Source organism: Montipora capricornis, chromosome 1 (genome assembly GCF_036669925.1).
Source record: "Montipora capricornis isolate CH-2021 chromosome 1, ASM3666992v2, whole genome shotgun sequence".
In the NCBI taxonomy this organism is placed as follows: domain Eukaryota; kingdom Metazoa; phylum Cnidaria; class Anthozoa; order Scleractinia; family Acroporidae; genus Montipora; species Montipora capricornis.
In genome coordinates this window covers 28,152,171-28,177,170 of record NC_090883.1, presented here as the reverse complement: position 1 = coordinate 28,177,170, position 25,000 = coordinate 28,152,171, and the positions used below count along the sequence as shown (strand labels likewise).

Here is a 25,000-nt window from a genome sequence, read left to right as displayed (position 1 = left end):
TGATTGGAGAGTATAAAATGCTGTGTCTTACTAGGCTATTGTAGCTTTAAAAAGATTGCGCTCATGCATAGGGATTGTTTATGTATTTTTTGGTTCAGAACCCTGTGCACTGCCTTAGCTGAGCAGGAAGACACGGAAGATATTGATGGTGGGCAGCTTTGTTTGGTTCTTCAAGAGGAACTTGCCTGCTACAAGGCAAAAAGGTGGGGTATTATTATACTAATCAAAAAAGTGTGTGCTTAGCACTCTGCAAGCTCACATGTAGCAGACTTCAGACAGGACTTCTCCAGCATAGTCAAGATCTTTGATCTGCAATATACATTTTGTAGACTAGTGTTTTTTGTTTCAAAATCTTTCCTTACCAACCCTATTTTCCGTATTCCTTTCCCTGATACAGTAATGGTTCTTGGAATGGAAGTACCTGGCCAGGTTTCAGAAATTCTCCAGACGTGAGGGTTGTATTCTTCTTTGGGCATGCTCAAAACATACAAACCCCATGGAATTTCCACACTACCTCCTTCCATTCTTGGAATGTGGTCAACAGTTGATTAGTGTAAAAATATCTGTGAACTTTAATTAATTTCAGGGCTGTCTCTAGCTCTTAAAGAAGATAGGGAAAGAAGGAAAGTGGGAGTGGTCAGGGGGTATGGTGTTAAACTCATTTACAGTAAGATCTGGCTATGCCCTTTAGTGACAGCCCTTCAAGCTTTGAATGTTCTGTAAAGAGAGTCATACAAAGCACTGAAATGCCAATCTGTTGTCAAAATTTTCCCAGCTATGATACTGCAGTGGAGCAGATTGCTGTCATTAAGCAGCTTTTGGAACTATACATTGTACAGGAGGATGAGTTTGCATATGGTTCCAGTATGATAGAACTGGCAATAGCTCTACACCGTCATGGAGATTCAGCACAAAACAATGACAAATGAGTAGAGTGGCAATATTACTAACAGACCCTACAATTGCCTAAAACTTTAGCAGAATACCAATTCATTATTTAAAGCCAGTCTTGATAATAATTGTTCAAATTTTACATATCCAGTGATAAGCCTTTTCAACAGTAATCTAGCCAAGAGATTAAAAAAAAAGCTGGTAATGGGGCTGTCTCTATTTCTCGTTTATTTTAATTTGCAGGTCTGCACTCGAGTGTTGTCGAGAGGGTACTGCTCTTCTTGAGCAATTATCACATAAAATGGCAGAAACCAATCGTGATGAAGAGTGTTATTCATCAGTTGCACAGGACAGACTTGCAGCTGCTTATCTTTGGCAGGCAATGCTAGAACACAAAGCAGCAATGGAGGAGAGACAAACAGAGGAAAAACTGGAACTTACTGAGAGTTTTGATGCGAATGAGGTGTGGCTGTTAATCACTTCTTGCAAATTCACACCTCCAACAGAGTTGCTGCTAGCTAACATTTTGTACAGGCAGAGCTGTCTACAAGCTTTGCAATCCATTGGCGAGTGCATAGTGGTCCAAGAACTCATTAATTTACAGCTTTACAGTTTTCCAGTCATCAGTCAAATTAAGGGTCATTTCAAATTCACAGTACTGTACACTGTAGCTGTAAGGAGCTTTTAATTAGAAATTTTCTGCAGTTTCAAGTGGTATTTCACCATCTCAAGTACTACACATGTAATTTCCCTCCCAATGCAGCCTGTATTTTTCAACACAATCATTCATTCACTCAAGTTGGTGACTGGTGTGAGTGGGTGTGATATGGCTACAGGAATTTATCAGCAATGGGATGATGTCTTTTTAGAGAGTGGCTGGTCACATAAGCCTTGCATAATTTACAGGTGCTCACCTTCCATTTAAGCCAGGTTTAGTTTAATAGTGGTTTGAAATACTCACGGGTCCAACTACATGTATCTCTGGTTCTCTCCTGGCCCTGTCTTTAAGCATCCCCCTCTGTTTTGGAGTCATTGACATTGGTGTAGTCAGCTGGATCCCTAATGCTAGCAATAAATTTTCATGGTGTATGTAACTGTGTAATTTGTTTAAAACAGACCTCCATTTAAATCTGTACTTCTCCATTTAAATCTGTACTTTTTGAAAGTGATTATTTTTCACGAAACACGCGGTCTATTTTAATTGTGGTTTTCCCGGCGGAATGATTCCTCCTTTCGACCAATCATGAAATTGTTTACAGAAATCATATGAACCACAGACGGAACAATCTGCAAGTTAACCAATGAGAAGAGGTCTTTTCTATTTCAATTAACACGTCCTCTGGCGTTTATTTTAAGCACAGCTTTTACCTTGTCACGCACTTAAAATCGTACAAGCGGGTTTTCAATTTGTTTCATTCCATGTATACCGTCGAATTTTCTTCGATTATAGTCGTTTATTTCAAACTGCAATTCATCTCCTTTGCTTGCATAAATTTTATAAAACGCAGATATTCTATTGGGAATATTATAATGCGCTTTTGACTAGACAAGCCGATAAGACATCTACAGTATTTACACATCTCGTGTACATATCAAGCTTGTCTTAAAAATCTACACTCACGAGGCTTCGAAAAGTTGAAGACCTCAAATGTCTAAACCTTCAAGTTTAGTCTACAATTTCCTAATCTTCCTCTTGTGTGTGTATTTTGTATGGTTTATCTGTAGTTTCCTCTTCGGCGGAATGATTCCGCCTTTCGGCCAATCATGAAATTGTTTACAGAGATCATATCAACCACAGACGGAATCGTCCGCAAGTGAACCAATGAAAAGAGGTCTTTCTTATCAATTTCAATTATCACGTCCTCTGTCCTCTGGTGTATTAAACGTACATTCGGGTTTTCACTTTGTTCTATTCCATGTATACCGCCGAATTTTCTTCGATTGTAGTTGTTTATTTCAATCTGCAATTCATCTTCTTTTCTTGCACATTTTCTCACTGATATGTTTGCTGTGATGGTCCGAAAGAACACCTCATTCGATTTCGCTAAACACATGCAGAGATTTCATCAAACGCAGATATTCTCTTGGGAATATAATATGAAACATTCCGTCCGATAAGACATCAACAGTATTAACGTATCTCGTGTACATATGAAGCTTGTGTAATTAACAGGTTTGGAAAAGTCAAAGACCCCAAATGTACAATAGAGTACAATTTCCTAAACTTCCACTTGTGTATGTGTTTTACTCGTAATTTTTTTATATTTTATTTGTAGTTTCCTCTTCAGCGGAATGATTCCGCTCTTCGACCAGTCATCAAATTGTTTACAGAGATCATATCAACCACATAACAGTACTTAAGTTAACCAATGTCAAGAAGTCTTTCTTATCTATTCAGTTACATAAAACACTTCCTCGGATGTTCACTTTACGCACAGGCCAACCTACCCAAAAAGGGAGTACCGGCAAATTCATCACTTCCTCTGATAGAATTTCAAAGTCACTCACGATCTTTTCATATGTTGTATTGTATGGTTTTCAATTTGTTCGATTCTATCTGCTATCCGTGTCGTCTAATTTTCGTCAATTTTTTCGAACAAATTCCTAACTCAATTGGCAAATTCATCTCGTTTACTTTGCCTGTTGTATTCACGCGATGTGATGGTCCAAAGCAGCATTCTATGTGACGCAAAGAGGGTTACTTGATATTGAATGATATTTAATGAACGCAGTGGTTTTCTTCGTTTCACCCGAAACTTCCCGCTAGCTAATTTGGCCTAAAGATTTTCTCACTGACACCTACTTACGTATTGATATCCGATGTGTACATATCAAGCGGAAATTTCGTGTCACCAGGTCGGGGAAGGTCAAACAGCTCAAAGGTTCATCTTCTCTTGCGTGTGCGTTTATGTTTGATTGTTTCCAACAACCCTATGAATTCGCCAGAGACACTGTCTTTCAAAAAATGTCTTAAGTAGTAGGCTTCAAAACGATGGTTGTTACTTACCCGAGTCACTTTTTCCTGCCTTTCCTACCACAATCCTCTGCTCGTTTGAAGTAAATAGGCGTCCTTTACGTCGCATCTCGTTGCGTTTGCGAGGTAACTGGTGTTTCAGCAGCTACAGCAATTTACACTAGGTTGCTGTTAATTTGCTGCACTTCGAGTTCATTTGGTGCTTAAAATACACGCATCGAAAGCCCTGTACGAAATCGTTCAGTGCAATCTGATTTGCCATCATGGTGCAAAGATTGAGGGCCGGACAGAATATACTGTTCGCGCTGGCGCGAAATGTGGCGCGAAAATGTATGATATAACAAATGTATCACAAAGCCATGTAATATGATATATTTATTCATAGCCATTTGTTAACAGAGCCCGGTGGAGAACACTAAAGCTTACCATATTTTATACACTCTGACAATGACAAACAGGAAGCTCCTATTCAGACCTCTTTGCAGTAATGAGGGCAAAAATACTGGCGCCACGCTTCATAGCATTCTTCGGTGCATTCTTTTTTTCTGGTACGTCACATACACCTTAAAGTGGGGCAATGTCACTAATCGACAGCCTGTTATCGCCTGAGGAGAACTTTCTCCTTTTTGATTTACCGGGCGATTGCAGAGAAAGGCAGCTAAGATGCTGTCTTACGCCTCTTTCAAACAATGCATTATTGTAGGATTGATTTGTGTTTTCTGTTGTCATATTTGCGATGTAAATGAAATTTTAAGTTTTTGCAACCTTTACTAGTTCCTTCCTAAAGGTTTTGAGGTTGCTTGGAATTTAATTTGCCGTTATTTACAGCAACAACTGGATCCGGGTTCTGGGCGTGCCATCTCAGAATTGTTGAAGCTGTCAACTGAATTTACGAGAGAACGAAAAGTCTGAACCCGGCAAAGTGGAAAGTCGTGGGAACGCCGATTTCATGAAGCTTGCGTTAAAGCAAATGTCGGTTCTTTTTACTTTTTATTTCAGGGATAAAAGATTGTCCGATGAGTAAATTTATAAGCCTGTATTTTGCATTTGCCGTACACCAGTTTTAAGGACGCCGCCTTTTCGAAGGCAGTCGGCATGCACACACACCCACACACTGAAACAAATTGACAAGTCCCTGATTAGTTAGACTCTTTAAAAATTCCCTTTTCTTTGGCCTTATTTCTTTCCGCTCTTTTTTGATGGACGTGCTTCTTTCCTCCGCTTAATTGTTTTGCTTCTTTTACCAGCCTATAGAAAAGTAACACTGGTTAGTGGTGACATTTGATGACCGTGGTTGTGAACTTCGGAACATCAGAAAGACAAATCATGACGAAGCCTTGTTTCACCTGGCTCGATCATGGAGATTGCTGTATGATAGGTTTGCCTTCATTTGCAGGATCACATTTAGTTATACTCCACAGCTTCCACTGCAAGTAGGCTATCTGATGTGGTCAACCAGTTAATCGTCAAGGGGAAATTTCCACTCACGGGTTGGATGTTTTCTTTCTTTTCTAACTGTCGGAGCAAGTTTTTGGTAATGCTACAGTTAGAGCATCAGGCATTATGCCCGCACAATGGGAAATTTTTTAAGCATAATGCAAAAAAACGTATCTTTCATTGATTTCGATGAAACGTCCAGTAAAATGTCTCTACAGGACTATATTGAGAGCTCAGCCAATAGAGAGATGAAAATTGAAATATGTTCTAGAGAGCGAACGGATCAGAGAGGGATCTAACAATCGAGTTTGGAGGTGTAAACTGATATGACTGTTATATAATTCCTTGACATCCGGAAATAATCTCCGTTACGATTTCTGTTACTTGCTGCAGCTTTTGGTCATTATAGTGAAAGATCGCAACCCGGTGAATCTTGGGGATTGTTCATTAAGTAACACAAAACGTTTCTGTTTCAATGAAAGCTGGTCGTAACGTTTTCGTCAGGGAAAGAAATAACTGATCAGAGACAGAAGCTACTTGACAATGCCTTATCAGTGGAGTTGGGGTTGGTTGTACCATCTTTATCAATAAGACGAAGGGAGGAGAAAAAATACATGTTGAAATTGAAGTGTGACTGAATTCCGTTAAGGTGTGATGAGCGGATATTAAACAACGATGTGCCTGGAGAGTAGTAACTAAAGCTTTATTTAACACGTGCATTTACAGCCCTCAATTGCTGCTCTTCATTCCATTTTTACTGTCTTTTTCTTTCTGGTCTGTCAAAAATCTAATAAAACATTCAGTGCATTTCTCAGTGATGAAAAGAAAAATTGATTTGTGAGTGGACTTATGGCGTCTGACATGTATGGACACAAGGAATATAATGGAAAGTTACCTGTTGTACTAGAAGGCGTTTCTGAGTTGTTTGTCGATGCCTGGTTCACAATCACGCTGTCCGTGATGGCTGGCTGTTGTCTTATGAAATCCACCGCCATGACCACTATATAGTCCCTTACAAGTTGACAGATAACATTCAGTAAGTCGCCACCACACCAAATGGCCGGAACTAAAATTTTGGGAAAATTGCTTAATCACTACTTGAATCTGGTAAGGTAATCCATCTGTGGTCTGGCCTAAACGTAGGTAGAAAATGGAAAGGATTGAGTACATCGATTATAAAAATTGCTTAGAATAGATCATTAGCTTAAAAGTAATGCATTTCATAAAAAGAACTCACCCCTCCCCCTTCTCCGCAAACGCGTGAGATATTAGGGCCGTTTTTACGAGAGAAAATAAGCCGCGGCTTACATAAGACGCGAACACCGCATATAAATGGTACAAAATCTACCTTCACCGCTTTCGCAAGCCGCGGTTTGTCCTGGCCTGGGAGTTAATACTCGTATAAATAGTTCCTTTCGCGTATTATGTACGCCGTGGCCAGAGTAAGCCGCGGCTTATTTTCACTCGTATAAACGGCCCTATTATGTTATCATGTAAAAGTATAATTACACATTCAAGAGAATTCTACTTACAGTATCTAGTAGGGCCAAGTGCCCTTCGATAACGCTCCCATTTCTTCCAAGAAGGAAGCCACTTGCTCGTCTGAGAATGTAAGCTGCATGATGATAAAAATTCATGAACCCCAAAAGAAAACACTGTTTCATGTTTGAACGCCGATGAAAAACAGTTCTTCGATCATTGCCGGATATTTGTAGGGAAAATTGCCTTACTAATATTAACCAATCTGACGTGATTCCTCTTGGTCTAGTCAGATTCCTGAAACTTGATACTCAACATTGCGGTTATAGGTAACTCTTTTTGGTAACGGAGGTTATTTTCATATTTACCACACCACCAAATTATTTCTCCTCTGAACTCAAGTATCATTAGGATCACCAACTCAGTATATTATTACAATCAATAAGCGCTCATAATGCAGTATTTGCAATTTTTTTTTCAGTGAAGGAAAAGATATGCTAATCTAATCGAGTTAACGTGTAAGGGAATTAATTAAACCACTAGCCAAAAATGCAACCCACAGGGTTTTGCACTTCCCGTTATTTTGTGTTTCTTTAAAACATCAGAGAAGTGATCAGTTAACTCTAAATACAACAAGGTAAATAAAACATTGATCCTCGACCTCTGACACAGTCTATAGCTACAATGTAGATACCAGAGATTTGGGCCGATGTCATCTTTACAAAAATTACGCATTGTAGAAACTGCTTCTTCACATTTTATATATAACTTCAACATGCAAGTTACTACGAAAGACTTACAAGCAAAATACGGCAGAGCAGGAACCGCTCGCTTGCGATCATTTCGTGTCGTGTCAGTATATACGTTTTTATATATTTAATCGTAAATTTAATTTAAACAGAATAAGTTTTGCCCAAAACTTTTGCATGTATGTAGAGTAAATTTAATGCAAATTTTTTACTTTGATTTGTCCGATCTCTGATCTTCTTTCTGGAGTATCTTTTAAATAGGCGGCACCGTTTGGAAAAAAATATTACATTCACGCAATTATGGCCCTTTCGTTTAACGAGGAATAATTCCTTTAATGTCTTCGGTTCATTGCGAAAAAGAGAGAAGAGCACCCTAAGATTAGGATTCTAGATTCATTAATTCGAACCGGTCAGTGTCATTGGTTTTTGTTGTTTTCAACTTCATTATAAAGGAAAAGGAAAGGAAAAGAGCAAGCATTCTTCGTGGCGGACGGACAAAAGATACACATAATATAAAGATCGGTCGAAAAGCGTAATGATTCAGCCGAAGAGGAAACCACAAATAAAACATACACACAAAACATTTGAGGTCTTTGGCTTTTCCAAGCCTGGTGAGCGTAGATTTACTACACAAGATATGTAAATACAGTAACTGTAGATCCTGATGTTTAACTATTGGAATACTTTTGAGTCAAAAGCGAGATATTCCCAAGAGAATACCTGCGTAATTTGATGAAATCTCTGCATGTGTTTAGCGAAATCGAATGAAGTGTTCTTTCGGACCATCACAGCAAACACATCAATAAGAAAATGTGCAAGCAAAGGAAATGAATTGCAGTTTGAAATAAACGACTACAATCGACGGTGTACATGAAATTGAACAAATTGAAACCGGAATCAATAACACTAGAGGACTGAGGACGTGTTAATTGAAATTGATCAGAAAGAACTCTTTTCATTGGTTAACTTGCCGACTATTCCGTCTATGGTTGATATGAACAATTTCATGATTGGCCGAAAGGCGGAATCATTCCGCCGAAGAGGAAACTACAAATAAAACATACAAAATACACACACAAGAGGAAGATTAGGTAATTGTAGACTAAACTTGAAGGTTTAGCCATTTGAGGTCTTCAACTTTTCCAAGCCTGGTGCGCGTAGATTTACAAGTCACGCTTGATACATGTATGTGCACGAGATATGTAAATACTGTAGATGTCTTATCGGCTAATAAACTATCGGAATGTTTCGAGTCAAAAGCGGATTATAACATTCCCAAGAGAATAGCTGCGTTTTATAAAATCTCTGCATGTGTTTAACAAAATCAAATGAAGTTCTCTTTCGCACAATCAAAGCAAACATACCAATGAGACAACGCAAGCAAAGGAGACGAATTGCAGTTTGAAATAAACGACTATAATCGAAGAAAATTCGACGGTATGGTTGTACGATATTTAAGTGCGTGACGAGCGTGTTAATTGAAATAGATCAGAAAGACCTCTTCTCATTGGTCAACTTGCGGACTGTTCCGTCTGTGATTGATTTGATTTCTGTAAACAATTTCATGATTGGTCGAAAGGCGGAATCATTCCGCCGAAGAGGAAACTACAGATAAACCATACAAAATACACACACAAGAGGAAGATTAGGAAATTGTAGACTAAACTTGAAGGTTTAGACATTTGAGGTCTTCAACTTTTCGAAGCCTCGTGAGTGTAGATTTTTAAGACAAGCTTGATATGAACACGAGATGTGTAAATACTGTAGATGTCTTATCGGCTTGTCAAGTCAAAAGCGCATTATAATATTCCAAATAGAATATCTGCGTTTTATAATTTATGCAAGCAAAGGAGATGAATTGCAGTTTAAAATAAAAGACTATAATCGAAGAAAATTCATGCATTCATGCATTCATACATGGAATGAAACAAATTGAAAACCCGATTGTGCGATTTTAAGTGCGTGACGAGGTAAAGGCTGTGCTTAAAATAAACGCTAGAGGACGTGTTAATTGAAATAGATCAGAAGGACCTCTTCTCATTGGTCAACTTGCGGACTGTTCCGTCTGTGGTTGATTTGATTTCTGTAAACAATTTCATGATTGGTCGAAAGGCGGAATCATTCCGTCGGGAAAACCACAATTAATATAGACCCTCCTGATTGGTTTACAAGCGGAATGTTTCGTGAAAAATAATCCCTTTCAAAAAGTACAGATTTAAATGGAGAAGTACAGATTTAAATGGAGGTCTGTTTTAAATTAAACAGCTTGATGTTGTTGGCCTGGAAGAGGAGTTTGTGTCATCTCTTCATTCTGCATTAGAAACATGGGTCGGGTTGGTGGAAAGATCCATGAAGAAAGGCACTGATGGAAAGGTTTGTAACCTGACATTTACAGTGTGACGCACCTTACCGTGGTCACCCAGCAAACTTTATATTCTAATTCGCTGCCCCGCTCAACCGAATATAAAACATTTATCATGTAATAAGCAACCACTTATGGGGTGTGTCAACACGAGCCGTGTATAACCCTCTTTATTATGTCTTGTAAATCAAAACTGTCTAGAATTATCAACAATGTCTGCGCAAAATAACAAAAACTGAAATACAATCAAACAAAAACGCGTAGTGTATAGCATAAGCTTACAACAATCTGAATATAAGCTAGTAGATACAAAACAACAATTCAATGCTAGAAAATACTAATCGAACTTAGTCATTGGGTATTTAATTTAGAGGGTGAAGAGGCGATCGTATGACTCGAATGAATGTAAATGAAGACAACGCAGTATATATACCGACACCCCGCTAATGAACCATTGTGACAAAGTGTCACATAACACCCAAGGGAGGTTACGTAACCCATGATAAATACATTTCACATTTGACAATTACGTGTAAGTACAAGTACATCAACTCAAACAACCCATTCAACGGTGTTCAACTGCAACAGTGCGAACTTTGCAAGGAGGGGTGACTGTCAATCAAATTCACTCACCCTGATTGGCGTATAAGTTATAAAAAATTTTGTTAGGTGGCCACGGTAAGGCGTGTCGCACTGTAATAATAATAATAATAATTTTCAAAAAGTTAAATTAAAAAATAATAATAATAATAACAGCAACAAAGACCTGGAAATAGAAATAGCCCGCATGTGGCGGATGAGGACAGTGGTAATTCCTGTTGTTGTAGGTGCCCTTGGAGTTATTAGGAAAGGCACTCAAAAACATCTCAGTGAAATCGTGGGCAGGCAATAACAACTTCTGGAAATCCAAAAAACAGCACTTTTGGGAACAGCACAAATTCTGAGAGGTTTTTTCAATTGAGTAGGTCGAACAAACGCTCCTCTAGTGCCTTGCTGGTAAGGTGGCTCAAACCAGTTTCAACACCTTGTTATCATCATGTAACAGCAATGTTATGGTACCATGTGAAACATCAATTATTTCTGAACAAGATGCAGTCATTTTTTTTATGTAATAAGTTACCATGGCAATGAAAGCATTGCAAAAACACCCTATATTTTGGCTTTATTTGCTCATATCTGAAAAACAAACCCAGTGACCCCCAATTTTTATTGCACAAAGTGATCAGCAAGCCAAGATGAAACTCTTTACAAAGTTTTAAAAAGTTCTGTGGAGTGGATTCAGAGCTACCTTAAATTTTCAATTAGTTCAGGTGGCTCTGAATCTGCTCCACAGAATTTTTTTTAAACTATGTAGAAAGTTTCATTCTGGCATGCTGATTACATTTCAGAATAAAAAATAGGGTCACCGAGTTTCTGAGATATGAGCAGCTAAAGCCAAAATATGGGGTGCTTTTGGCAGGGCTTTCACAAAAATGAGCAAACCTTTTTCAGCAATAAGTGAACATTGTAGTTTCAATCCTTCTAATAAGAACATTTCTTTCAAGTTTTAAAACTGGTTTGAGCCACCTTAAATAATACATTTTCTTGATTATGTGGAAATTGGCTTCCGCTTGAGCCAGTCCTTAACAAGGAATTTTTTTTTTACAATTTTGAGTTTAAAAAGTATTTCAGTCTATTTTTTTCATGTCTGGTGGTTTTTAACACTGATGAAATTTGACAGTTAGGCGACTCTTCAGTTTTCATACCAAAATGAAGGTACACGTGTAACTAGAGGAAACATTAGAAAAATAAGATTTGTCTTTTGTCTGTGAAATACAGACTTAAAAACATTCATTTAAAGTGGAAATTTCCCCACGTTTTATACCTGTCCATTCTTTTCATAGATTGAATTGCAACACTTTTCTAATCCAGAGGAGAGTTTCCATCATTTATTGACCACTGCTGGCATGTTAGGTCTTGTCAACCAGGTAATAATAGTACTGATGATGATGATGATGATGATTAGGAGGAGGACAAAATGTAAAAATGTGAGGACTTGAACAGGAAAATTCATACAAGTCATGTAGGCACTGGAACACTAGACATTCAGGTAGTGCCTGTGGTGATAAGGGGCTCTGGGAAGTACATGTACAGCAAAGAAGGTTGGATGAGTCAGTGGGTAGAAAAACTGGTTATTTAGTAATTAGGTCAATACCACGCTCCTGCAGAAGACTGCAATTAAAAAATTACTGGAAACTGGGACCCACCATCGATCATCCTCCTCATTCTTTGCATGGTGCATATAAGGCCGTCAGGGAACCCACGGTCATTGGTTATTACTGTCTTACTGCGGGGTGAACATGGCATGTAACGATAGTCATTACTGAAAGTAAATTTGTTAATAATAATGATGATAATGATAATCATAATGATGATGATGATGATGATGATGTTCATAATGAATGTACGATAGAACTTGTTGCCATAACTAGACAATGTGGGCACCTAAGGTCATGGGAAGTGATCCAATGTCTATATAATTTATTTCCAGTGCCAAATTATGAGCACTGTGCTTTTCAGATATGATAATAAATGTGGTTAAATACTGCCAATTTAACCTAGTTAACAACAAAGTGATGCTGAGTTTCTGTGCATTTAGCTTATAGTGGTCAGTGGTTCATTCCACAGGCTCATGGAGGCCATACAGTCTCAATGTGGTGGCCATTTTAACCCATTGACTCTCGGGGGTTCCCCATTGACAAGTAAAATCGTCTGGCGTTAGACAGTAAAATACTTGTCGGTTTAGGCCAGTTTGGGTGTCAAAGGGTTACCCGGTAAGCTACGTTGGCAGAGTGTATTGCGGTATTTGTTTTAGCAGAGTTTTCTTACTGTTAGCAGTTTCTTGATTTTTTTCCCTCCCTCCCCTTTTTGCCACTGTTAACACAGTGTGACAGGTGCCCGGATGTCTCTGTGAGGGGGCTCATGGCTGGACTGTGGGGATAACTATCCATGGGAGCATTTTACTGTCTAGGGGCTGGCTGATCACAGTGGAGGTCCCTGGACATCCCAGGCACCCACTGTCCATTCAGCTAGATGCAGTTGTCAATAATAATAATAATAATAATAATAATAATAATCTTGACTTTCTGTGAACGGAGGTCTTTTAAAACCTGGATTTTTTTAGGTTTTTTTGGAAACTGCTTAAAATACCCATATAATGGTGACAATGATACCTGTAAATCAACATGGTTTCAAGAATTTTCTCTGAAATTTAGTTTCACCCACAATCGTATTTTTCTATACATGTATATTATGGTTCATTTTTTCCTGGTTCAAAGTGTCATCGCATGTTAGGGAAAAAGAATAGTATCAATATTTTTATTGCTGTTTTGATATCTTACGTGAACATCCCTGTTTTACCTGCAGCCAGTAAAGAAAACATGTGCTCTTCACATGGCAAGCATCCTATCTAAAGCAATTGGCAGCACCAGTGTTTTGGAAACTGGAGTGTGTGCCTTGAGTGAAGCTGTTCATACCATGTGTGAAGTGCTTAATATTCATCATGCAAGTTTTCTGCTGCACAATGCCAGTGAAATGCTTGATAACTTTGAGTCAAGTGACATCACTAAAGTTCAGTTCTTGCTGGCCAGGAGCCACTTCCTGTTGTTATCAGGCAAGGTGAGAATGTCTTTGAAATACATCCTTGTTATGCAGTACACAAAGGCCTGGTGATGTTTTAGTTGTCAGTGGTTTCAATAAATACATACAGCTGAAGAAAAGCAGACGTCGGCTACTTCAATCAGAGAAGTTGGCTACTTTTTCCTGGTTTAAATTGAAATTAATTACAGACAGATTCTTTCAAATATAAGACTGACAATGACATTAATTTTAATTAGTTGGTTACCCTTCTCAAATCATCTGCCAACTTTGTATTTTATTGAAACCCCTGGTTGTATAATGTATAAATACTGTTTACAATGAATCAGATAATGTGGACAGGCTACTGACAGTACATGTAGATATGTGTTAAGGACAGTGCCTACTATTGCTATTGCGCATTTATTCTGTGCATCTTGAGATGCTCGGGTTTCCTATGGGTGGTGCTTACTATTATACAGGGATATTTTAGGCTGTTTAAAACCATATGGAGAAAGCAGAACTTTAGCAAATGAAAATTGTGGGTAACCATACATTTGCAGAGATCATTAAGCTTCAGTTGGGAAAAGAATGCCATACATGTACATTGCTTTGTATTTTTAGTGTTTTGGCAAATATTGTTTATTAATATTATCTTTGAAAAATGGGTGGTTACCCCTAACTTCCGTTTTGGATTTCAATAACTCTTATTAAGGTCTGCTTTTCCTGCATATTCATAAACCACACAAAAATATGTTTGAATTAAACTTGTAGCCTAGCACCGTCCTTAAGCTTTTGTAAAATCATGGGCCATTGACTCATTAAACTTGCCGTGCTTGATTGAACTTATTGTTTTATGCAAAGAACCTTCCAAAAGGAACTGTATTATGGGCTTGTGCAAAAAAAGTACAGTAAGATACATGTACTGGTAATGCGATTTTGCAGGCAGTTATACAATGTAGGCATAAAAATTGTCTGTAGTGACTTGGATAACTTAAATGCTTCTACCAGTAAGGGATCCAACAATTTGTGACTGTGTGCACTGCACATAAAAGCTTCCTCAAGGAGAAAATCATTAATTTATCTCTTCCTTCGCAGGCTGAAAAAAACACTACACTAAGCTCATTCTAGATTTATAAATAAAATTAAATATAGTTAAATGAAATTTAACAGATTTAACGACCAGGAGCTAGTCTGGTCAATAGTGTTTTGCAGGCGGTTGTTAGTGTCTTGGCCGTCTGTTAGCGTTTGTCGAGCGTTTTTGGTGCGTACTGTAGTGTTTGTTACAGTTACATGGTTTACAACCGGGAGCTAGTCCGGTCAGTAGCGTTTTTGTAGGCATTTGTTAGCGTTTGATGCGTTCTGTAGCGTTTGCAGTAGTCTTAAGTTGCGGGAGCCCTGGGGCTGACATTGTCCAGCGGTATTCCTGGTTAGTGCCATGCGTTGTTTTCCCATGTGCTTGCAGTGTGTTTGCTGCTTTGTTGGCGTGGCGTTGTGAATCAAATTAGGAGTTAAGTGTTTCTCAGCGTTCCCTCCCTATCCCTCCCCCCCTCTTTTTTTTTGTGTATTCTTTTTTTTTGTATTTTCTTTATTTATTGATTGATTGATTTTATTTATTTTTTATTTTATTTTATTATTTTTTTTTGTTTCCACTGAGCTATCTGGCTCAAGTGTGACAGGTGCCTGGCGTGGGGCGCTCATGGCTTGGGTGCTGGTTGGGCAGGCCATTTGGGTGTTCTAGCGCCTTGGGGATGTGACTGCGGTTGCAACCCCCCAGGCTTCTTGGGCACCTACCCTCTGCTGGCGACTTGGTCGTTAATGTCTGTTACTGTGTTTTGCTTTGTTCTCTCAACTGCGTATGTAGTTTTCCGAGGGTGAGAACTGCCTGAAAGAAGTGCTTCAGAGTGGTGCCCTGACACACAAGTCTTACAAGAGTCACTTGATAAAGGCTAGATTGAAATCTCTTTGTGCAAAATACTCTGTTCTCCCTGGCAAACATCACATGTTGACTGTTACATCTGGTATGTAGTACTTAAATTAGCCCTAGTACTTATACAGATAGCCAATTGGAACTGGGAAAAAATTGTGAGATGGCAATAAATGATATTACTATATCTAGATAGAAACCCCAAGTGCCTCTAATAATCAGGCAACAAAAATATAATGACAGTGGTCATGAAGCTATCATTAAAACACATTGCAACATCTATAGAAGAGTTTACAACAATATCATAGTTTTGAGTCTTTCTCCAGCCTTTCCTCTTACACTCCCCTTTTCCTGTTCAATGCTTTTTGAGTTTAAAGCTTTTTGTTGAGGCTACAACCATCCCTAAATGTTTTCGGGGAAAAGTGTCTTCAAAAATGGGAGTACACACTGTACGTTAGTAGCATGATTCTTTTATGTTCATTAATGTTAACTTTGGCTTTCAAGATGCAACTCTTAGGTCTTCCTCTATTCCTCTTCCTTCAAGTAGGTACTTAAGGTTTGCAGTAGGCTCCTTCCTTCCTTCCTTCCCTCCTTCCTTCCTTCAGGTGGTTAACATTTCAGATGAAGGGTCAGTTCATGGCACTTTTTCTTGGGCATTGCTAACTGGGTTTTCATGGTGCAATACCTAGGTGCCGTTATACACACCTTGGTAAATTATCCTGAGGTGCCTCACACTTTGGTTTTAGTATACTGTGTTAACCAGCGGCCACACGTTGCAAGGATAACCAAGGTAAATAGAAATCTCACACAGTTCATTGGTGGGAAACTTAATCACAACTTGATCAGCATCGTGATTGGCTCTTGTTCCTCAGGCATCAAAACACCCTTCCAACTTACCACATGCTTTGTCTGATCTTTTTGACGTATCCATGGAAGTTTACCACAGGAAATTTGTCTTGGGAAATGTCAGGTCACACGCAAAAAAATACAGTTTTCCGTGGTAAAAGGGTTATTTACCGTGGTGAAAGTGCCCCATGTAACCGCACCTAATAATAATGATTGCACCATGAAAGCCCAGTTAGCAATACCCAAGGCAGTTGGTAATTCTTGATGTACTGTGACCCTTGATAATTTTTTCCTTTCTTGAAGATCCTGGTCTTTGTTCTGTGACTCCTTTGGAGAGTGTTTTGGATGGTTTTTATAAACTGAGTCGCGTGGTGGAGGAGGTGTTTGGGGAAGACACTTTCAGTGTTGGCAAAAAGAAGGAAAATCAAAAACAAAATGGCCAAGGTACAGTGGAAGATTTGAATTTTATCAAAAGGATGTATATATCAAAGTCTTTCCAAAGCCTTGTTTCCTCTTTTATGATTTGAAATGATTTTGTGTGTTTGCCTTTCACCACAATTTTTTTTTTTTTTTGGAAAAAAAAAGGTTCCAGTTCTTTTGTGCTAAATGTAGTTGAACATTTAATTCATTAAGGATGTCATGGAAAGTACTGGGAAATGTCCCCTGCAGTGGACACAAAAAACTGACCATTGCAATATAATGTAATTAACAATGACAAACAATTACGATGTTACAGGAATTTTATCAGTTTTTTTGCTTTATTTTGCAGGAGAAGGGTCTTTGATTCCCTCAAGCCATACCCAGAGTCTTTTCCATTTGTCACTCCTAGATGACCTCTTGTCCTCACTCTTACATGTTGGCCAGCTATATTTTCATCAGGGTGCAGTGAGGGAAGCATTCAGGCAGTTTATTGATGGGCTGTCTCTGGCCTGGCACTTTTGCCTATCGCACAGGTATAATGGAATCTCAACAAAGAAACTGTATTATGAAGTCCTCTGTATAATCAGTTATATTCTCGAGTCATGATTATTAACATTATTGTATGGAAAAGAATGTAGATTCTACAAAGTTTCAGTTTAATAAAGTAAAATCAATTCCCCTGTCAGCTTTTGGCTCTTCATGAATTGTGGTTTTTGGCAAACTATTTTGAGGATCCTAATGTTTATCCTCAGACTGGTTGTTAGTATCCTTTAAGTTCTCTGTGGAGATCTTAAAAGGTCCTCAAGATGTTTTCATCAGGGGTCATCCTACAGACCTGATTACTTGTTTCCTCTGCTTGTGGATACCATGGAACTAAAGCAAAGGCACTAAACACTAGATTTGACCGATGAAAAAACAATGAAACAGTGTTTATGTGCAGCATGCATGGTACATGTAGGTCATTTCGTTTTGATTTCCTGCAGAAGAGCAATGCAAATGGGTCAAATTCAAGGGTACTACAAGTTAAGAATATAAAAACATGATGGTACATTTTCGATTCTCTATCTTTGACACAATGCCATTTCCAACAACTGATCTTCCTGTATTACATATTTTAAGGCATGGTATGCATGTACTGAATGCCTGAATTGGAATAATGTCGTAAAACAGGTTGTCTTTGGAATTCATGAAGTACAATATGACTGCGATTTTTATGTTAAGTTCTCTACTGATAATTATCATTGTGCAGACTGTAAATCAAAACATATCACAGGAACATCAATGCCTAATAAAGAGCAGCAGTGTGTATCACAAGTGACCACACCTTGAGACAAACGTAAAATAGCTGATTATCACAAAGAACGAATTTTATTCAAAGGTGTTCAGTTGCAATTTTGACGTTTCCAGTGGCATTCATGGCATCACTGTTTAAAATCCCTATAATGTTTTTAAGGATTTCAGATTTTCTTGCCAACATTGCACAGTTGGAACTAAAGCAAGGAAAAAAAGAGAAATGTCAAAAGCGGCTTGAACAGCTTAAAGGAATCCTGCAACCTGTTTTAAGAGCATCCATTGATGCGGAACTTGCTGAAGAATCCATTGAAGAACCAGAGTTTATTGGGCATCCAGAGTCATGCAAATGTGTCAACTGTAATGACACAGCCCTTCACACGATCATTATCAAGTACTGCACCTGTCTCTCTGGGTATTTAGTATCACTCTCAAGACCTGAACAATCAATGCATGCGTTAGACATAGCTGAGACAGTTTGCTTAAGTGCTCAAACTAAGATGACGAGATGTCTTGATAAACTTGATATCAGTCTGCATCTGTGTGGTAAGGGAGGTGCTCAATCAAGTGAGAACCGATTGAATGGAATGCAAAAGAAAGGGAAAGCAAAGTCAGCAAAGGGGAAGAAGCAAAAAGACCCTGAGCTTCTGAAAAACCATTTAGTTGGTGTGATGTTCAGTCAACATCAACTGATGCTGCAGTGCTTGAAAGCAGAGCAGTTCCTGTTGAATGGAAAGGTTGAAGAAGCCAATAGTGAACTTTCAAAAGCCATAGAAACCCTAGCCAGTGCTGAGGGTGTTTTTGGATATATCCCAGTGTGCTTGCTCCATCTGAAAGCGTACTTTCTAAATACCTCTCTGGTGTAACAGTCTTGCTGCTTAACAAAGGAAATGTCAGGGACATTTTTGCTGATTTTCACTGGTTTGCTAAAAATCCAGTTAAAGTTAAAAACACTTCAAGTGAAGACACTAAATTGAAGGAAGATTGTCCAGTAGCTGCACCAGTTGAAGATGAGATTGAAATACCCAGGAGAGGTTTAAGTCGGAGAGGTAAAAGCTCAAAACCTTTAGATAAAGCATATTATGAGAATAACACCAGACCAACATCTTCAAGAACCAAGAGCAGAGGAAGAAGAAAGAAAGTGCAGGAAACTGACATGGAATGTGATGATTCAGATGAAGTAATTCAGCAGAAACCAAAGGGGTGTAGGAGTGTGTCTGGGCATGTCAAGTCATCTAGGAAAATGCGTGTTGACAAAATAGGTAATTTTGAGAAGTTTCCATTTCCTTATTTTTAAGTCAACAAATTGTAGTGTTGCATTATCTGAAAGGTAGGGTCCTTGGGGACAGGAAGCCTGAATAATTATTATTATTATTTGATCTCACATCTGTGTTTACTGTAAGTACAATACAATGTATAATGTATGTACTATGCTTTATAGATTTATTTGAAGAGTACAGCTAAGACATGAGCCTGTGCGTTTGAAGGACTCTCTGTGTGATCATGAAAAGTGTACATGTATCCTGGTAGCAACAGAAAGAATAAGATAGCATGTGAAAGCATGAATTACTCATTTCGAAATGCTTTGTTGGTTTCATACAAAGCAGGCTCTCAAGGTGTAGGAAAACAAGTCCTTAGTGAGAAACTTGACTCACTACAAAAATGCTTAAGAAATAAATTTTAAATGCAATCCTGAGCTACTCAAAATGGTGTTGAGAATTTAAAATCTTGAAGAAATATAGTAACCTACAAACAGCTTTTGGTGTCCGAAGTGGCATCTGAATTTCTAATTTTCGAGTACTTTCCAATACCCGTTAGGACTTGCGTGTTCCCTCGTAATCTATCAATGACTTCTTGCAATTATTGTTATCTAGCTCCAGCGTGGCTTGATCAAGTCATCAAGCACTGGAAGGAGGCATTTGATCTCTGCACAGCTTGTCCTCCAGCTTCTCAATTCTCAGACATTTGCAAAGGCCTTGCATTCTGTCTCGGCAGAGCAGCAGCGGGATGCGCTATGTACTATTTGAACTTGTCCATGTCAGTCACTCTCAGACATCAGGCTTTGACGAGCACGGGAAAGAGAATCAAGTAAGAGTGTCCATAATGAGGCAATCCTTTCCTCTTTCCTTGTTTGCGAACTCAACCATCACCCACCAGCATTAGAGAAAGGTATCAATCAGTTATGATTTATGAAGGGATACTTAAAAAAAAACTTGAGTACCTCTCATAGGAGTTGCACCATGCCATTGAGTTACAGGTGACCTGTGGTAGCTAGGCCTTTAAATTAGATTGAGTTGACCTTTGTCCTGTTATACTGCTTGGACTGAAATTATTGTCAAAATTATTGTCTACTTGCAGATGTACTAAAGCGCATGCTTCACTTGATTTCATATCCACAGTTCATATATGATCCATTTCACATATCATTTCATCGTTGATTCATTCCTCATGGGAATACTGGAACCCACAAATGACCAGCTCCCAACGTCAATGGCGTCGCACCGGTATCGCGAGGTCACGGGTTCAAACCCCGTTGAAGTCCTGAATTTTTCAGGCTTCTTTACGTAGTTGCAAAAATTGCGTTCATAACTGCAAGGATCATAGCTTCACTTGATGTTAACTGTATCTTCATGATTGTTCAGTTTTTTTTTCCAGCATTGTCATTTTTAATTATCTCTTCAAATGTGTTTTCTCTTTTTATTTTAGGAGAATAACAAAGGATCTAGCAGGTGCCTTCCCATCGACTCGTGTATGTATTAATTGTTATTAACATTTAGTTAAAAGAAAATGTAATAAGGTTTAGTCTATGAGCTTAGTAGTCTTCTCAACAATAGTTAGGCACACAACTGCAGGATCTTAAACTGACGTCTTTGGGCATTTATGTTCATCAATAGTCTTAAGCCATTGCTTGAAGCAAGCTGCCACCCTGCCAAAGACCCATGGGTGTAGCCAGGATTTTTCAAAGGGGGGGTCACACTGTGTCAAACAGAGGGTACTCGCATTTTCGCAACCTGAATATTGTACATGTAGAGGTTGTTTGAGTAAAAAATACGTTGGTGCTGGATGAAGTCAGAAAGCCATACTCCTCCTTAAACTGGAATTTTTTCAGTCAGTTTTGTAGACTGGCTCGGTAGTTTTTGTATGGGGATGTTTCATTTGGAATTGCATGAACAAACATAATTTTATTTCAGTCTATTGTTTTAATCTAACAGCCACTGTAGTTGCACATTTATTCCTCCCCAGGAAAACGGTGGAGAAATCACTCACCTTGTAAAGGAATTTTCGTCCTTGTCACTTAACACAAGCTCATCTACAGCAATATCTCCTGAAGTTCCTTCCAAGTTAGATGAGCTGGTGAAGATCCGTAATGTGATGAAGTTTAACTCACTTTCAAACAACAGTGTGGAATCATCTTCACATAGATTTACTGTTGAAGAAATGGCTCTTTTACAGAAAATTCCAAAAGGTAAGATTTGTTGACTCAGAGACTTATTCATGGTTTAGTAACTATGTTATCATGTGTACAAATATAAGAAAAGACCTGACATGAATATTATGGTGTTCAGAATATGTGCTGTTTCTCATATGAAGAGCAAGATTTTTAAAGTGGTCAGAGCACTTGCTGTCCAGCATGGCCACTGGACTTAACTCCCAGACTCGGCATCATTTGTTGGTCTACTTTGGCTGACCCTAGAGGTTTTTCTCAGGGTGCTCCATGACTAGAAGAGGGCTTTTCATATGGCCCCAACCTTACTTTTGTTATTTTGGAAAATCACTGTGCTAAACCTGTCAAGGGGCTGGTGTTATGTTAAATAAAAAATAAATAAATAGATCTTTATTGTTTTTTAAGCAAAAATACATGCTAAAACAAGAACAGTTACATTAAAAATAGCCGAAAGAATTAATTAGAATTACAAGGCTATCGACAATTACATTAAATAGCTACTCTATATTAAAAAAAAAGCCTGTTAAAAAAACTATTTTTAAAACGCTGGGTATTAACCCTAGGGAGTTGACTACTAGGAACTCGGAGGCGTGCTGAGCTTTCTTTCATTTTGGGGACGGAAGGGTACAGAGGGTGACCGGGCATACTGGAGATCTTCTTGAATAGTGAGCGATCAACCTCTTCTAATACGCCATATATGTCAATTCGGTACGAAACATATTTGCGTTTAAAGCAGCGCTGTAGAAAATTCTGAACCGTCGTTAATTCAGGGATTGAGGAGGCATATACGGGTAGACCGTTATACTGCTGAACATGGTTACCCTTGACCCAGGAAATCGTGGAAGTAGTTAATGCCTTCCTGTAAACCCAGCTTGGACAGTCCTACCTAAAATTGTCTTTCTTCACTATCTCCTTATATTACATCACCTTTCCCCTCTTCATTTTGAGCCAAATGAGCTCATTGGAGTTGACATCACGAACAGTTGCATTTTCAGCATTAAATTAGGGAGCTGGGAGATTTATTTAAATATAACATTTTTACGTGAAGCATAGTTTTCTGGCATATTCAAATAAATTTGCTTCAGTGTCCCAATTCATTTGTCTTGGATTGTGGCTCTTTTTGTGGGGCTGTACGATAAATTGGTTTTTACACAGGTCATGCCAGTACTTTCTTTGCCCAGAAACCTAAAACGAGTTATGATGAATAATTATGTTATCAAATAACTGTCAGTGATATTTATTCTTAGAATGGACAGTGTGCACTTTGGAGACTGTTGAGCTGCCAGGAATTGAACAAAGAGAACTCTTAATCTGCAGGATAAGAGCAGGCTCTGAACCAGTGCTGGTCAAGATTAACTCAACTGCTGGAGAAGATCAACTCATGGAAAATGATGTATGCCAGGGGAATCCCCACATATTGAATAACTCACCACTTTACCACTGACTATTATTTGAGAAACCTCAAGTTTTTACACTTTAGTCTCAGCAAAGCAATAAGATTGTTTTATAAACTTTAGTTGTATGAAATTCTCTGATTGTCTTGGTTGCATTGGCCAATTCCAAAAAAACCATAATACTCTTTGTTTATGTACTTTTCGCTGGTAAAAGTAGAATATAAACTTTAAGGTCAAAGTCTAAACGTTTTTGATCAATTTGATCACATTGATTGAAAATGTTTAGACTGATAATTTTCACAGCTTTTACCTTAAAGTTTTATACTCTTTGTTTGTTTCCCCAAATTTTGCATAAGCATTGTTTCCAGTTACTCTTGGGACTTACAACGGTCCCAAGAGAAAACAAAAACAATGCTCATGCAAACTTTGGGGGAACAAACAAAGAGTATAAAACTTATCATAGTATTTCCCAAAGTGGCCTATTGAGAGTGTAAAATGATGATGCTTTTATTCTGGTTGTATGAAGTTGTTTCACGAATCAACAATAGATGAGACTTTAGGTGTGTGTGCTGCGTGCCTTAAACCCATTGTTTCCTGAACTGCCCCTCATTGCCGAGTAAAATATGTTAAGCTCACTCTTTTTGACTGAGTTTAACCCATCACACCTCAAATATCCCAGGACGTCCCCCATGGACGAGTAAAATCTATTATGTGTCAGTCTCAGGGGTCAGTGGGTTAATGGGGATGTAGTTTTTGACTGACTTTAACCCATTCACAACCCAAATTGACAAGTCAAATCGTCTGGCATTAGACAGAGTAAAATGTAGAAAGGGGTAAGTCTTAGGAGTCAATGGGTTAGGTGATGTAATTTGGCAAGGGGGAGCAGTGGTTTCAAAACATAAAAATGGGCAACCGATCAAAAGCGTCTGCTAGTTCACTTTTTTCCCGTAAACTGAAGTAATTGAAGACAGATTCTTTCAAACATAAGATTCAAATTCATTTTCACAAAAGTCGGTTACTCGACTCAGACCACCTGCCAACTTCAAATTTGATTGAAACTCCTGGGGGAGGGGGGGCCATGTATTCAAGGATGACATAATGACTACGCAAAACAAGCCAAAAAGCAAAGGAATGTAAATCCAAAAATGGGAAGTCTTCTGTGACATGCAAGTTTAGAAATGTACTTGCTGTAAGATGCATTCAGATTTTGATTCTTGCAAAAGGTCCCCTTGCTATTCCCCAACTTCATCTCTCTTGCCTAGGAATAAAGACAGTTATAAGTGTCTCCTAAACTCTGCTCCTCAAGTTGCATTTACCCTTCACTAAAAATAAGTTTAAGACAAACACCTGCCTTATTGTTGGAAATGCTTTGACTCTAAAGGACACTTTGTCCTGGGCAGTGCGACGCCCAGTGGTTAGGGTGCTTGCCTTGAGGTCAGGGAATCCCAGGTTCAAGACTCCTTCTGACCACTGGTTGAATTTGTTCCTGGTAGTCCCTGGTTCAACTTCTCACCTGCACTTGTAAATAGCCAACTAGCTTGCCTCCGGCCAGTTCCGATTCTTAACAGTTGTTGTGGAATGTTCTGTTCTGTCGTGATTGTGTTTCATTGGCCCTGAAAAGGCCCTATGAGGAGTGGTCTATTAAGTACCGGTATGTATTGTATTGTGTTGAATAGCAAAATTTGGTGTGCATCCATTTACCTGGTAGTGCATTTCTGGACACACAGCTGTAATTACGTGTCCTTCAAGAGCTGTAACACTGCTCAATTGGGAATCTGCTCCATGACCGTTATCTCTTCAAAAATTACTTTCAGCCAATTTTTTTAAACATTTACATGTAAGCATCAACATCAGTGATGGCTTTCTTTTCATGCAGTCAGATGATGATGTTGTGATGGATCTGACCAGGCTATTCCAATGCAATTTGATGGAGGAATTTAGCAACCTTATGAGCAACAATGTCAGGAGCATGAATGTGGAAAGCACCTCTGAATGGTGGGCAAAGAGAACTAGGCTTGACACAAAAATGAAGGTGAAACATTAAGCCAACCAAGGCCTAAGGTTTAAGCACCTAAAACTGTATAGTATACTACATGATTGTACAGCTGTCTGAACTGTGAGTGAGAGGTTGGAATGATAATCGCAGTTAGGAGTCAGTCAGCAACTTGGAA

At 38.6% G+C, this 25,000-nt stretch overlaps 1 protein-coding gene across 1 annotated transcript in view; it reads left to right on the top strand.

Moving 5' to 3' along the window:
- The window catches only part of LOC138037657 (uncharacterized), a 43,853-nt gene that overhangs the window by 7,522 nt on the left and 11,331 nt on the right, over positions 1-25,000 (top strand). The window contains exons 6-19 of the mRNA XM_068883561.1: positions 99-203; positions 1,135-1,354; positions 9,796-9,903; positions 11,776-11,859; positions 13,298-13,549; positions 15,372-15,528; positions 16,584-16,724; positions 17,050-17,233; positions 18,154-19,252; positions 19,865-20,078; positions 20,697-20,739; positions 21,234-21,456; positions 22,683-22,828; positions 24,706-24,861. Of these exons, the coding sequence (XP_068739662.1) occupies positions 99-203; positions 1,135-1,354; positions 9,796-9,903; positions 11,776-11,859; positions 13,298-13,549; positions 15,372-15,528; positions 16,584-16,724; positions 17,050-17,233; positions 18,154-18,856 (1,954 nt within the window). The 3' untranslated portion in view covers positions 18,857-19,252; positions 19,865-20,078; positions 20,697-20,739; ... (1 more) ...; positions 22,683-22,828; positions 24,706-24,861. The remainder of the gene's footprint in view (positions 1-98; positions 204-1,134; positions 1,355-9,795; positions 9,904-11,775; positions 11,860-13,297; positions 13,550-15,371; positions 15,529-16,583; positions 16,725-17,049; positions 17,234-18,153; positions 19,253-19,864; positions 20,079-20,696; positions 20,740-21,233; positions 21,457-22,682; positions 22,829-24,705; positions 24,862-25,000) is intronic.